We start from the raw sequence: 14,492 nt of genomic DNA, 5'->3' as shown, positions 1-14,492 counted from the left end.
TGCCATAAATTAAGCCTGAGAACAGCTGCTGTATGGCTGCTGCTTTTGTGCAAAATATTAGGTGCAATACCTGAAAGTCCTACTCAGACCTCAACTCAGAACAAAGGCCAGAGAGCTACACCATAGAAGTCACTAGGATTGAGCCACATCACACAAGTGAAACCATCTTGTTGACCTACGACACCCTGTGATAAACATAACTCTCCGCCGAATGGCCAAACAGACCATCATCAAAACACATCCTTCTGTTAAAGTGACGGCCAAGATTACTCAAACCCCTAGCTCACTTTACGCTCACTTTACCAGAATGTTTCTTCTGAAAAGGAAGGAGTAGTGATGTTTTGTGGTGACCCAGTCAGAGTGCCAACTTGAATCTCTAAAGATGAGGTCGATTGCAAAGGGGGGCCCTACAACCTCAAAGACTTGAAGCTCATCAGCAAAGATAAACTGTGAGAGCACCTTGTGGAAACCAGCTAAAAACTGTTCAAAAGGAGGGTTTGATTTCTGTCGTGCAAAAAACATGGATTTTTTTTTCCTGGTGAGGCACAGACCATCTTGTTTCCAGAATTGGCAGATTGTAAGGTGTATATATATATAACTAAAGCAGGAAACGGATGCACAATTTTGAAGCAGACCTTTTTTTCTTTGTCTGCACCGTTGTAACCCACAATTATTTAAAAGCGACTCCACTCTCTTCCAGCGATTTTTGATTCAACTTTTGAGCTTTAATGATTCCTCGATTCCTGATCATTCTCATCTTTCATGTGAAAATGGTAGCCTAGGTCCGACGGGTAAAACCTGGACACTGTTGGGGGTTCCAACCTGACGATGAACCCAAACATCCTATCCAAACTACTGACCTAAACCTGTCCGTGAGCTGTAGTTGAAAGCTACACTCTTGCCGTTAAAAACACCCCCATTTTAAGCTTCCTCTGCCAGTTTTGAAAAGAAGAGTGGTCAAATATTGAGACATTTTTATACCGGAGCCTTATTGCTTTCTGATGAAAGCAAGTTGTTTCTCTGGAACCTAGTAATGGTTTCCAAAACAGATATCCGGGGGGGTGTATGCTTGATTTTGAGCCGCTGTAAAATCCAGTGCTTGTTCTTAAGATTAAGTCGTTTGCGTAATGTTCCTTTCACCCTGGAAGTAGAATGATTCAAATGCAGGATGAAAAATAGAAATCTAATACGAGCTGAGTGTATGTGCACCTCCTGTCGCAGCTGGTTTTGACGGTAATTCGTGACAGATCGTGATGCCACGCCGAACCACAATCTCAGAAGACTTCTATGTCATCTGATGGACTCAAGTTTTCCTTGCTTCCATTATTTCTCGCGAGACAAGTTTGCCTTTGTGCAAAAAACAATAAAAATAAGTTGGCGGCACGTTTTTGTCAATGCCCATTCTAAGTTGTCTCTTAGTCGTCTCACAAAGAGCCAGGCAGCTGAGTCAATATGCACATTCTGTAATGCACATGCCACCTAATTTTAAGCCAGTCAGAACCGAGAGCCTGAGATATCCTGTACGAAAACAGGAAGGAATTACTAACAAATGAACCCTCCAAGGACATAAACGGCACTTCCTGATTCCCAATTCCCTATTCTTGCACCCATTAGATTTGAAAGCAGCAACCCTGCCGGAGCAACTTAATCGAGTTGGTTAAGCTCCTGCCGATTTTCAACAAGAAGACCGGAACAGTTTGTGGAACTTTGTGGTTGCTGAAAGTAGCCATTTTGTAGATTTATTAGCGGCCGTGTAGAGCATTAATGACCCCCCACTCTGTCAGTTTTGTTGCATTTCCTGGTCCCAGAACCACTGCGATCCTTCAGTGTAACTTTAGTAAACCTGCCTTTATGCAGATGTGCCTCAGCTTCTGCGAGAGGCCGAAAAGCAGGCAGGAAGGGTGTGTGTGTGTGTGTTGAGTGGTTTCCTTTCTAGTAGCTTGACTGATCCGAATGAGCGGAGGGTGTGAAGGGTGTGTTCTCGTTGGGTTTTTGTGGTGGCACTCATGCTGCTGGTACTAGTCGTCTTTCTTGTCACAACACAACTTGTGTGTGTGATGTTGCAAAGAGCAAAAAAAGAAGGAAGAAAGAAAGAAAGAAAGGAAGAGAGAAAGAAAGAAAAAGAACATGAACACGCACACGGTCCTGCTCGTTAGCTGTTGAGCCTGCGCTCGCCTTCCTGTGGCTCGGGTCTTGAGAACCTCAGTGTGTTTGCAACTTGTCCATGTGACTCGGTTTCCGTTGCCTGCCTGCTTCCGTGAAGAGTAACAAATAAAAAAAAAAAAAGGGAGGGGTTGGGGGGGCACTAGCGCTTCAGTAAGAGAGGAGCTCTGCAGCTGAAAGTCACACACACACACGAGAGAGATCTTCCTACAACAGCAAGTCACTCAGCGATATGGTCAGGGGATCAACCGTCAGTGGCTTGGGAAATCCGCATCTAACCACCAGTGTAAGTAAATGCACTAAGCTCCGTTCAACCACCTCAGTATGCTAAGAGACACGGCTAAACAAGCAGATGCTGAATGTTTGATATTTACAATCTTTGAGCAAGATATGGGGAATGATGTGCTCTGAAAACAGATATTGCCTGCACTTCTTGTGTCAGTTGGTTAAAGCCTTTTAAGCGTTAACTCACAATAATATAAGGAATTTATATGCAGGGTTGCATGATTTCAAATTGTACTGTACGGCATTTTTTTAAAATATATATACATTTTTATCCACCCGATGATTTTTTTTTATCTCGAGCCGGTTGTGTGTTATCTTTTAAGCAAGTTTGTTCTCAGAACAGTAGTCATGTGCGACAAAGCGGCGCGCAGCGGTGCAGGCGCCGTGAATCCTGAAGATCGCCGATAAACCCGGCAACAAAAGTATAGTAAAAAAAAAAAAAAAAAAAAGTTGACATTAAAAGATTTGTCGTCGACATGGCATTTCCATGTAAAAACAAACAAACAAACAAACAAACAAACAAAAATAGTCAGTATTAAAAGTGCATCGATTAACAGTGCGTGCCGGCAAAAAGGGGAACACAAAACCTCCCTATTTCAAACGCATGACAGTGGTTTGAGAAGAAATTTGGGAAATTTTGACCAAAGCTTCCGTTCTCATGAAAAAAAAAAAAAAAAAAAATATATATATATATATATATATATATATATATATATATATATATATATATATATATATGCCACTTTCTGCTCACTGGTATAGGATCTAAATTCCAAAAATTCTAAATCTGTGAAATATGTTAGACTGTCATGAGCATGTAGATTAATGGAAAGAAGTTACATGCAGCGTACATCTCAGTTTTTAGGATTTCTAACCACTGGGAAAAAAATAAAATAAATTATGGACCAGATATTTTAGTCATGCACTTTTAGTGACAACAATTTAGCATAGTGTGACAATTAAGGATTTGGAAAATTATTAAAATGGCAAAACACAACCTTACGTAATTTATGTAATAGAAAATGCATTACTTCGCTTGCAGTATGACAATCTTTTTCTTATTTTGAGTCAGAAACTGAAATCTTGCTTTGGCAATTGCGAAAGAAAGAGCCTTACTTTTAAATCAGCTTAACGTCAAGCAGATATTTAATTATTTTTGCTTTCATTTCTTTTTCTCCTTGAGTAAGTGCACGGTTAAAGAAGTCACCATTGAGTAATTTCAGCTATCTTTCATGGCACATGAGTTTTTTTTGTTTTGTTATGGTAAACAGAAATGAAACTGAGAAGTGACAACTTTTTTGTTTTTTTGTCTTCTTTCTTTGTTTTTTTTAACAGTGAGAATGATAAAATGCCAGACCAAGGTCTTACTCCCGTCCTATTTTGCTTGTTGGTCATGTGGAGAATCCTGACACCCGTCTCAAGCCATCCACAATACAGTCCCTGCAAGCTGGTAAGATGCATCACTTTCATTGAGATTAACAATAGTAAAAAGTGTGAAATACACAAAGACAAAAATAAAACAACACGGAAAGGAGCTTAGAACAGGCTGCGTCAAAAAGGCGCTGGCTCTGCAAAACATTATTTTACTTCCTTAGGATTATTTATGAACTTACTTAAAAAAAACAAACAACAAATTAAAGTTCTTCCTAGCTATTGAGAAGATGTCAAATCTATAAAGTAATACATACATGCTCATAAAAATACCCCCCCAAAAAACTAATTAAGAGCAAAAAGTGATTGTTAGAAAAGATAATAAAATACTACTGCGCAAATACAATTGTTTAGACCAGAAATATGACCCCATAAAATAGTGCTGAGGAAATCTGTAAATTCGTGACAGATTTCCCAATACAACCAGACTAAGTAAACATTATTAAATATTTGCATCGAAAACTGATTAAAACTGAGTAAAATATACTAAAAATAGTTTTTTGAGTTATTGTCTTATAACTTATTTGTTATTTTTTTATTTTACGCTCAACACACAGGGCATAAAGCTGAAAATTACTATCACTACTTACCTAATGTATCAACCTATTTTACATACCTACCCTAGAAAAGGCCGGTACATAGTTTGCAGAACGTTTTTGACTGAGTGGTAAGAGGAATGTTGAGATTTTTTATTTTTTTTATTTTTTGTATTAGCCTCAGTCATTTGAAATTTTCGAACCAATCGCAAAATAGTTCTCATGCACATGAAAAAACCCGTGCTGCTCAGATGATGGGCTGAAAACAAACTCCTGAAAAGAGAGAAAACAAGAGGTTGGCTTTGTAAAAGTGGGGTTTCGTTGTCATCTTAGTAGGACGAGGTCAAATCAGCAATCTAAAACTATAATCTAGCAGGAATATATATATATATATATATATATATATATATATATATATATATCGCAGTATATATATATAGCTAATATAGCAGTAGTAATGCCAACATAGCGTGCTACCATGTGGATGATTATATCAATGTGATGTGCTGTTGAAAGTAATCTAAAAATCTAACTAAAAGAGCTTTGACGTGATGATCTTTAACCTCGCACTTAACCCGATGCTACAGCCCACAGCGCTGGTCTTTAGTTATGTGGAAATATTTATTTTTCTAAAGTTTTGGTCGACACTTCAAATAAAACCAGATTTTTATGACTTTTTGGAACGATGAATTCATTCTTCTTCACGACCAACAACACAATGCAAAAACTGAAACCTGCGTGCTTTTGTTTCTCTACAGGTACAAAAGGCAGCGCTGTGCAACAATGGCAAACTCTCATCTGTACCAGAAAGACTGCCCGGGAACTTAGAAGAGCTGCAGCTCAACTACAATCAAATTAAAACACTACATAATGTCTCTTTTCTTCGCTACCCATCACTAATCACCATAACTTTAGCTTGCAATGGTCTGGAGGAAGTACAATCAAATGTTTTTCCAGATTCACAATTGTTAGAGAACCTAAACCTAGCAAATAACAATATAAACATTGGCTTTGAGGAAACCAGCCTTGCATTAAGAACGCTACCTAGTCTGAGATTTCTAGATCTTTCTGAGAATAAGCTTACCGATGAAATGGCTTCCACTCTACTTCAAAACTTATCATCCCTGGAGTACCTCAATCTTTCTGGAAACCTCTTGCAGAGATTGGATGAGACCTCGTTCAGGGATCTTCATAACCTCAAAGACCTTGATCTCCAAAGAAACATAATGTTTGAAATTGACAGCGCCTTCGGGAGCAACCCAAAGCTTCAGAGGCTCAACTTGGCCTTCAACTATCTGCCTTGTCTGACTGACTTCCACATGACTCAATTGGTCGTCCTCAATGCCAGCTACAACTTCATCGAGTGGTTTATCTCAAGGCAGGATCTCAACGACACTTTCCAGCTGGAGACGCTTGATCTGTCAAATAACAGGCTCTTCTTTTTTCCTTTTTTGCCAACACGCAGTAAATTGCAGAACCTTTATCTCTCGCACAATATTCTCAGGTTCTATGAACATTTAGCGGATAATAGCACACTCCAGAACGCAACCACGAGTGTTGAGTTCTATAACCTAAAAAAGCACATAAAAAATGTGACTGCTCAGTTGTGGGATGATGACCTTCACGGTGATGTTTCTTCTCTGGACACGTTAGATTTGAGAAGAAACCGAGTGGATTATTTCCCCGATGGGTTTATTCAGAAAATGCCCACCCTGTCAAGACTCCGGATGGCCACGAACTGCCTGGAAACACTCAATTTCTCAACAGAACAGTTCTCCAGCAACTTGTACGAACTGGATATTAGCAACAACAAACTGAGCCAGGTTTCGGCGAATGATGGGTCGCTTAGCATGCTGGGCAATTTGACTTATGTTAACCTGAGTCGGAACGATCTGAAGGAGCTACCTTTTGGATTATTTTCTTCATTGCCAAGAATCCACTCTGTGGACTTGAGCTATAACAACATTGGCATTTGCCTACCCGATGAAACAAAGATCAACACCAGCAGCATTACAGAATGCTTGCAATGGAACAACATTGACTCCCTTAGGCAGCTTCACCTTAGAGGTTGCAACCTTGAAGCTGTCCCAAAATCTGCATTCACAGGGTTGTCGCTAACCCACCTAGAACTGTCTGACAATCCTGGGATTGATGTCCAAGATTCATTACAATGTTTAAGCAGGACGTTGCAACATCTGGGCTTAGGAAACACTCAAACACGAGACATTGACTTGTCCCACTTTCAAAGTCTGAAGTCACTTAATCTGTCAAGGAACTCTCTTTACAGTCTTCCCAAATCACTTTACGATATTGACCTGAAAGTCCTGGACGTGAGGGGCAACAGACTGTCCACCATCCCTTCTGGTGAAGCTCATACACTAGCCTCAAAACTTCAGACTATTTTCCTCAGTGGAAATGCATTCAACTGCTGCCAAACAGAGTGGTTTAGGATATTTGAAAGCGCAAAGACAATTAATATGGTTGCAATGTCAGATATTGAATGCCACGATATCCTACAAATGACCCACAGAGTGCAGGACTCAGAAAGATTTTATTGTTTAGAGGCAGGGGAGTCAATCCTGTGGTACATTCTGCTTCTTGTGCCCATTTGTCTTTTTTTGACTGGAATCTCTATTGTTACGTTCCTCACCTACAAGCCCAAACTCCTACAAACATCGATCAAAAAGAAGTATTTGAAGCCCACATCCTACTGATACTTTATAAACACCAAATGTGAATGCATTTTGTACATTGTCTAGATGTTGAAAATAAAATAAAATACACTTCAAAAGCTATCTGCAGTGATAACCGCATCAACAAAGGTGCATTTTACTGTGTCCTATTGCCTTGTATTGCTCCTTGAACTGTGGTTAAAAACCAGCCCGAATCCTAATACCGTCATGTAAAACTGTGGCTGTGTTTTTGTGGGTCTCGGTTTGTCAGTATGTGGGTGTGTGCGCGTGTGTGTGTGAAGATATGCAGAAGTAGAGTGATGCAAGCTGTAGCTATAAGCAGCAGAGGAAACATGAAATTTCCTGTTTTGCTAAGATGTGCAGCAACTGCCCAGTTCTGTATCTCAAGAGAGGAGGGGTTTGGGGCTTTCTTCCCATCAGTGAGACGAAGACGCTTCATCAACATGCGATTCCAGCGCACTGATGCGTGCGAGGAGTCACTCTGGATCACCTCGGCTCAGTCTTTTCAATAAAACGTGCTGCACGATCTGTGTCGACGCAATATTTTATTCACAAAGCGATGAAAATACGATCATCTGTGGCTGTGCAACAACAGCTCAACATTATCCTGCACAGAAGGAAGCAGCGGAGCATTCACACTCCTGTGCGTGCGATTTGTGTTGTTGTGTAGTAGCGGGGAGGCTGGTAGATAAGTGTGCAGTTGTATTAAGTGCCGGAGTCAAACCAGAAGGTAACCAAAATACCACTGTGGTGATGCTCAGGGTCATGGTGGTTGGAACATAAAAAGAGAAACCAGAGTGAAACATTCTCCGAGTCTCAAAAACTTCATTAGTTTTGACACTGCTTTTGCCTTACGCATTATGAGTCAGTAAAAAAACCAAAACGTGATTTCAGCTTTTATCTCGCTTTAAAACGTGTTGAAGAAGAGAAAAGAAAAAATATGCACGAGTGAAAACTGGGTCAAAAGCAGGTGATGCAATATTGTCAACAGAGGGCACAAGCTGATAAGAGTGAGAAATAAACTCATGGCTTGAGGTCTTTGGTTTAGGTGTTGGTCATTTATGGAAACAGTGTGGCCGTGCACAGATGATCATCATATTGATGTCTTAAGAAGAGTGTAAGGTTACTGTGAAACTGAAATACTACAACACATCGAGGTTTTGGAGTTGAGAAAAGTGAAGATGCTAGGTTGCAAGTAGTCAATGCGCAGAGGTAAAGACTTGATTCTGGTTGAACGAAATGGCAAAACGACGACAAGACGGGCAATCAGAGTCATTTAAGGAAGGTCCTTTGCTGCTTCTTTAGATTGTGGGAAATTAGTCTTTCCATCTGATTAGTCGACTACGGAAAACAACTTTATTAAAAAAGTTAAACGGGCAATAAACACTGCACTGAACACGAGTTACTGATTTCATAATCTATAATGAGGATACGACACGCACAGGAAGTTACGCACACAAGACATCAGGCTGGAAATACATATCTATGTTCGAGATTTTTTTTTGTTAAATAGCCCATCTGTGGTTATGTGGAACAAACTAAGATGGGTTACCAAATATACACCACAAGTATACGCGTGGCTGACTGTAAATGGTATTTGCGTGCGTACTGCTTTGCATGTGTGCCGCAACAGTTTCTGACAGATGAATGCCAATAAGTTTAGGGAAGTGAAATTTGGTGTGAAATGGATGAATTATATGTCTTCAGGCAGCAATTTTGCACGTATGAGCTGCAAACCTTCAAATGTACCAAGTGGACATGTCATATCAGAAGAAGTCGGACTTAAACAAATACCAGCCACAGGGATCGGAACAGCTTTGGATGGTCAATCTGCGGATGAAGAACCTCTGAGGATGTCCGGGCGTTTTTAGAAACAGGATGTTACAGGAAGACAATCCGGGTGGAGTGGTGGGGTGCAATCAAAATAGTATTATGGAGTATTATGGATAGTCCTGTTGCACTAACCCTTGTCTAACCCTTCTGACTTAAGCTTCTTTTTAACAGGCAGCTTTGTTTGTTTGTTGTTTTGCTAAGGATCAGATTTGTGGGTCTAGTCACAACCAGCCAACCAATATGGGTTGCTGCGGTAGCAACGAACATCTCAGCTCTGCACTGCAGCTGCGTCTGAAATGAAACCAACCTCCACGAGTAGGTCACCTCACTATGTCAGCCCACATTATCTTCTGTGTCCATTTGTGTCACTACCTGACGTGACTTCTTGCTAATATCAAAAATTCCCTCTGCTCTGTCACATATATATCTGCGCTCTCAGTCACCCATACGCACGAATTTTGGTTATAAAAGCCATATTTGCTTACAAATATCGATCTGGATGGGATGTGAACTCTCAGTGAGGCAAAACATTTTCTTTGCTGGTTTAGATTGTGATGTCTGATTTGATTGACCATGATACTTTGGATAAATTCCTTGAGCAAAAATTCAACTTCTTGTGGGTAGAAAGTTTAAAGTTTAAATCTCAGCTGTGACATTTTGTATACAGTTAGCATATTCTTCTCCATAGGCTCTGAGGCATAGCTACTCCAGATTCCTCTCGCAGGATTCTTCCTACTCCGTTCAATTTTCATCTCTCTTCAGTGCTCTGTACGGTATTTCTCCAGATGAAATTCAACCGGACCAATCAGCAAACATGATGATACTGGTTTTCTTTGCTGGTTTGGAATTGTAGTCTCCCTATACAGGGTTGTAGTGTGGCTATGGCAACAGAGGAAGAAAACAAAGCCATTCAGTCCATGTCGGCAATGCTTCCAAATGTTGAGCAAGAGAAAAAGTGTTTTATGGCTGGTAAAAGGTCCATGGCCCTTCTTACGACATGCAAATTTAGGTAAGTTTCAACCAGCTGGCACATTGCATATGCCACAGACAAACATTAGCCATTGGGCAAAATCGCCTATAGCAACCAATTGTTTTTCCAATAGTCGAGGGAACAGACTCTCTGTAGGAAGCACAGCGTCCAACAAGAGCCTGGTTTTTACTGACTTTTCTAGGTTTTGTTGTTTGCACATTTGGATCTAATGAACAACGTATTCAGTTGGTCTAATTCACCTGTTATACATCCTTTTCCCACTCGAATGTTGTTCTGCTTACATTCTACTCATATTAAAGCTTGCAACATAATGTTTATTGTTGGGCAAAATTAAATCTTGGTGGCTATTGACTGCCCATACAGCAACTTCCTGAGAAAAACGTGGTCAAATAGCAAAAAAACAAACAAACAAAATGTTTGTTTGTTGGCTATGTGGCTCATTAGCGATCACACAACTTAATGGCTAATGGGGATTTTAAATTGTTTATTTTCTAACTTTATGTACAGACCAACTCTACTGATACCAACTCATACACACAAGTAAACAAGTAACGATTTGTTTTCATCTATGGTGACCCTACAGTAAAGGGTTGCTAGCTCTCACCGTTATCTGTTATGAGATGGTACATCACTGTTGTAGAATGATACTCACGCTGTTTCACCATTTCTCACTCCCTTATTTCACTTTTAACAATTTCACTCTAAGTAAAAGCTGCACCCGAATCAAGAGCGAATGACGATTTTCCCACACCATTTGCAACTGGTCATTCTGAACACAGCTACATGTTGACAATACTCTGAGGTATTCTGTCGATGACCAACTTCCTCATAGAGAGCAAATCAAGAAATGCACCTTAACAGTGACAGTTTTTTAAGTATACCACAAAGCATTGATTTCTGATTGATTGGAGGTTGAAGTTCCCATACTAAAGATAGATTTGAATTCATCTTAATATTTAATTAACTAGTCAATGAAACAGCTCAGACTGCAGTTTGGGTGAGAATTATTAGCATGCTAATAATCGTGTTAGCACAGATATTCTGTTGCTTGGCATTGTTGGCTTATCGTGGATAAACATAAATTCTGAGATTTAATCATTATGAAAATCAGGTTAGCTATGACGTACTTGCAAGTGGAAAGTAGCATGGAGCTCACACATTACCAGCTGCTATTAGCTGAAAACGAGCTAGCACCAACATTAGATGAGAGACAAACTAATAGAAGTGCTAACAGAAATTCACTACTGAAGCTATCGCTACTTTCATGAACAAGGCAGACATATTGTATTTTAAGATTTTTTAAAAACATGAGTTAGAAATTAAACTTTATGGGATGGCTGGTCACTTTCTCCCACTGGGAACTTTAAAAATCCTTAAGAACGAGTGTGCAGATGACAATATTTTTGTCATGCAATGCTCTCCATTTAGCAGCTTGGGGGACCATGAGCAACATTTGCTACAATTCCTGCCTTCCTTCAAAAATCAAGAGTTCCAAACACATTTTCTCCCAAATCGCAAGGTGGTATGATTTGTAGTGCCGAGATACTATGCTAAAACGAATGTCCATCTAATAAAGAGAGTAGGAAGATGTCAGTGGATCAAGTGTACTCTGTTTGTGTTCCGTATTATGCAAGTCCCTTTAGATAAGCCTACGTACGTTTGAGTCAAGGGTTAGAGCCATTCGTATCTGCAGAATGAGCTAAATTAGGGATACTGAGCATCAGAGGAGCAGGAAATGTTAGTAATGCAGCCCATCACTCTCCATTTTTGAGCAGGGTGGTAGACTAAATGGTTACTGAGGCCAAATCACCTAGCAACTATGTAACTCAATACTTAAAAAGAAAATAAGCCGTACTCAGTGACATTTTTTTTCTTGGTGTCCTTGTACTTTCAGCTTCCTGCACAAAACATCTTAAATAAGCAGATGCTTATCATTGTGCTTCTGTTTATCACCCCATCTCCACTGTTAACTTTCCTGCAGAATGTTTTTCAGTAGTTTCAACTTGTCACCAGATAGGGAGTTGATTGCACATGAACGCTTTTTTTTGGTATCTGCATTCTCTGCTACTGTGACTTGAAAGTCTTCCTCAAGCGGGCTGCAGATACATCGCCGAAATAGCACATTTGTTGTGGCAGCCATCAAAATATGAAAGAAAATAAGGACTGCTGAAAGAGGAAGTGCTTTTTCTCAGGCATGCTACCGCTCATCTGACTATCTGTGCGAGCTGACTGCGTTTTACCTCTCCACGATGGACAAAACCTGTGAAAACTCTCATTTTGGGAGCATGAAATGATAAGCAACAGTTAGCGATGTGGTCCGGTACGGACTAATAACGGCGTGAAGTATTTAAACTCTCAGTCAGCACTGTGGTGGCAGGTTGGTTTGACATGTTATTGTCTCGGGTTAAACATAAATGAAAAACTCTTTATTTAACAAGAGGCTAGCTCTTAGGTTTCACTAATAGCTACGTTCTGGATAATGAAATTATTCTCCCGTGTATAAAGAGATGTACAGGCAGCTTATTAGTCAACAGGCAGTTTGCAAAACTCACTTCCTCTTTACCCTTCTGCTCTTATGACAGGCCCTTTGCAGTGAACGTCGAGCTTCACCAGGATGTCAAAGAAAACCAATCGCACAAAAAAACAAAAACTGCGACTATCAAAAATAAATAAGCGGAAACTTAAACTTGCACATGTCCAGTTCAAGAATCTATTTTGAATGTTTGCAACAATTTGATCATACAACAGGAGACAACCAAATTAAATATAGCACAAAAAACAAAAAAGAAAATGTGTTTGGTTATTTATTTTTGGTTGGGTGCTTTTTATTTTATTTATTTATTTAACTATCCAAACAGACCTCTACTACCCAATTCCGAATGTAGTCTCTGATAAACAGCCACCATGTGAGGTTAGAGTTTGGTCCCAAAGAGTAGAGATATGGGTTTACCACCGGGAGCAGAATCTCATCCTGACATCTCTGTTCATTGAGATCTCCTTCAGTGATACCAAGCTGTTCGTCACTGAAGGAGAAGCTCCCCCAACAACACACCAAGCTGCCTCTGCCAAAGGCCGTTTGGCCGCTTTTTCCATGGTTTTGACACCTTTGTCGTATCAAAAGCAAGATAATTCAAGGGGAAATTGTAATATTCTATAAAAGAACAACAGATCTGCTCAATCTATCACACACTTGAATATGTAAGGGGGTGCATGTTGGGTTTAAAAAAAAAAAAACTTTTTAAAACTTTCGATTTTCCTCTGAAATTCAGATGAGGAACCTCAAATGGAAAATGTTGTGTGGCACGAACATCTTGTGAAGCTTTCAAAATGGCTTCCTGTCCAGTGCACTGGTTTATGGAATGATAAAGATGACGAATGTTTCATTATAAAGGGCATGGCCATGAGGTAATTCTTCAACAAGCTCAGAACGCTAAAATAAAAATCTGACAAAACTTTGAGATTTAAGATTACTTAAAAATAAATAAATAAAAATAAAACAGGATAAAAGTTCGAACTAGTTTTTGTTTTTTTTAAACACACTAGTTGTCAATTATTGTAGTTAGAATTAAAGCGGTGTAGAAATACAGAAATGTAGAAACATCACCCAGTAGAAAAGAACAATTATTTAACCGATTTAGTTGAGGATGGCATAATTCAACACTGTTGAATTTTTAAGCATAATGCTCAACAGTTACTGTCAGATACTTCAACCCGATGAGGCAAAGACAGTTTTGGTTTTGAGATGCTGGGGTACAATATAACATACGGATATTTGCCCATATCCCTTTTCAAACATAGAACTATTATGCCATACATTTTAATTATATGTTATATAAATTTTTCTGTTTCTTTTATTCTTATTTTCCAATCATGTTTGATATAAACTACCATATGTCAGTACTTAACAGCACCACTAAGTTCAGTTAAACATATAAGAAAACATTTTTCTTTATTTTTAACTTTTTTTTCCATGATGATCAATAAATTCCAGCCACAGGAGTTAAATGTTCCTTGTAATGTAGGAGTAAGATTCTGTATTTAGTTATCATCTAAAATCTTTTTTATTTTTTTGGTGATTCGTCAACTAGTTGGCATTTAAAAATAGAAGGTACTTTTACGCCGCTGGTGGAGAAAAACTTCTGCTCCTAATAGTTGGACACACGCTTTCGTAATTGGGAAAGTTTTTCTTTTGCAAGACCACATTGTGCAGCCTGGTTGTGTAGATGTACACAAAAGAAACGATGGCATGCATTACCAATATCAAATAGTACACAAACTGCTTCCCATAGGTCTATGAATATCCACTTGTGTGTGAAAACACACTCTTAATAGTTTTCAGAGGAAAAATGTTTTGATTGAAATGTCTGACTTTGTCAACTTCTGTTTAAAATGATTCTTCCATTCTTTTATTCATTTATTTTTTGGTTCATTTCAGTTGTACTATGCTGCCTTTCACACCAATATTCTTTCCTGCCCTGCCCTCTGGTGGTCTCATCTGTAAGTACACCCGTGCAATCTGAAATTTTCTTTTAACCTGTACAATAACGTTGAGATGCCTAC

General features: G+C 39.2%; 1 protein-coding gene across 1 annotated transcript; it reads left to right on the top strand.

The window, feature by feature from the left end:
- The first annotated feature begins 2,311 nt into the window (after positions 1 to 2,311).
- Positions 2,312 to 7,210, top strand: nrros (negative regulator of reactive oxygen species). Its single transcript, XM_008438377.2, has 3 exons — positions 2,312 to 2,449; positions 3,784 to 3,898; positions 5,174 to 7,210. Exons 2-3 carry the CDS (start codon positions 3,797 to 3,799, stop codon positions 7,127 to 7,129), a joined length of 2,058 nt encoding a protein of 685 aa, XP_008436599.1. The 5' UTR covers positions 2,312 to 2,449; positions 3,784 to 3,796; the 3' UTR covers positions 7,130 to 7,210.
- Positions 7,211 to 14,492: the final 7,282 nt, after the last annotated feature.

The sequence above is a fragment of the Poecilia reticulata genome, chromosome 20, assembly GCF_904066995.2.
Source record: "Poecilia reticulata chromosome 20, P_reticulata-male-v2, whole genome shotgun sequence".
NCBI classification, from domain to species: Eukaryota; Metazoa; Chordata; class Actinopteri; order Cyprinodontiformes; family Poeciliidae; genus Poecilia; species Poecilia reticulata.
This window is presented reverse-complemented; position numbering and strand designations above follow the sequence as displayed.

Excerpts from the sequence above, each read along its gene's own strand:
- nrros (XM_008438377.2), top strand. The coding sequence starts at position 3,797 with ATGCCAGACCAAGGTCTTACTCCCGTCCTATTTTGCTTGTTGGTCATG. Across the intron at positions 3,899-5,173 it reads AATACAGTCCCTGCAAGCTG|GTACAAAAGGCAGCGCTGTG; the intron begins GTAAGATGCATC and ends GTTTCTCTACAG.